Below are 1,264 nucleotides of genomic sequence, written 5' to 3'. Positions count from 1 at the left end.
TTTTCATTAGATGTTGTCAGCTTAAGCTGACCAGCCCTTATTAGGTAAGTTGGGTCCTATGTAAAATGCTCTAACTATACATTGCAGCATAGTGTTTGATCATTTTGACAGCTTCGTGAATCAAACTCTAATTGGAAGTAGAGTTATGATTTAGTCATCTAGATATATGTAATAAAAATGTTCATTTGTACGAAGTAGGGGATGGTTTTTACCAAATTTAGCAGTATAGCGTTTCCTGATGAGATTTGTTTTTTTTTTTTGTCAAACATTATTAGATAGTTTGGATGCTTGAAATTAATCCGGATGCATACATTGTCATAAACTCATAAATAGATAGGTAGTTTATGGTTGCATGTCAAATTGCACATAATATAAAGAAAAGAAACTAATATCAAACACATTGAACCGTTCCAAATTTGACATAATAAATCACTAAAATAGTACTAATAGATGGTCACATTCCCATTAACAAAGAAAAAGTAAAACCAAAACTTTTGAAAAGTCATGCAGCTCCTCCCCCATATCACCATTCATTGTCTTATTCTCATTCTTTGAAACCTTGGAACCAACTCTGTCTCCTCCTGCTCTGTCTACCTGCCTCTAATAACTCCCATGGAGAATTACAGATCCAAGTCCTGTAGAGATGAGAGGAACATGCAGATGGAGGTCTACTATGGAGGCAGCAGAGATGAAAGGAATATGCAGATGGATGTCTACTATGGAGGCAAGGCAGCTCCACCACCACCAACAAGCATGAGAGATCTCAAGAGTTACAGTGTCAACTATGGTGGCTCTGGTAGTTCTGGTGCATACCCAAATCATCAGATTGTTAAAGATGTCAAGATCAAGAAAGGGAAGAGCAGTTTGGGGACATCCACTTCAAAGATCTGGAGCTTGGCTGACCCAGAATTGCAGAGGAAGAAGAGGGTTGCTGGATATAAAGTCTATTCAGCTGAGGAGAAGATGAAAGGGTCTTTCAAGAAGAGCTTCAAGTGGATCAAGAGCACCTACACTCAAGTAGTCTATGGCTGGCGATGATGATCATATGGGTATTTTGAAAAAGAACAAAGAATAAATCTTTCTTGGGTTTGTGTACACAAACAGTGTATGTTGTTCTGCAATGTGAAGTTCATTATATTTGTTTTGGAAATCTTGGATGCCAAAGAATTTAATTTAATAAAAAGAACAGAATCAGATACTTGTGCTTGTGTTCTGTATATCTAGTTCTGTAATTTCTTTTCCTTGATTGGGTTCCAAGACAGCA

At 37.1% G+C, this 1,264-nt stretch overlaps 1 protein-coding gene across 1 annotated transcript; it reads left to right on the top strand.

Annotated features, from left to right (window-relative positions):
• Positions 1 to 612: 612 nt before the first annotated feature.
• LOC101302578 lies at positions 613 to 1,038 on the top strand. Its single transcript, XM_004305682.1, has one exon. It carries the CDS (start codon positions 613 to 615, stop codon positions 1,036 to 1,038), a length of 426 nt encoding a protein of 141 aa, XP_004305730.1.
• The last annotated feature ends 226 nt before the right edge of the window (positions 1,039 to 1,264 follow it).

This window comes from Fragaria vesca, linkage group LG6, assembly GCF_000184155.1.
Source record: "Fragaria vesca subsp. vesca linkage group LG6, FraVesHawaii_1.0, whole genome shotgun sequence".
In the NCBI taxonomy this organism is placed as follows: domain Eukaryota; kingdom Viridiplantae; phylum Streptophyta; class Magnoliopsida; order Rosales; family Rosaceae; genus Fragaria; species Fragaria vesca.
This window is presented reverse-complemented; position numbering and strand designations above follow the sequence as displayed.

Coding starts and splice junctions, on each gene's coding strand:
- LOC101302578 (XM_004305682.1), top strand. CDS start 613: ATGGAGAATTACAGATCCAAGTCCTGTAGAGATGAGAGGAACATGCAG.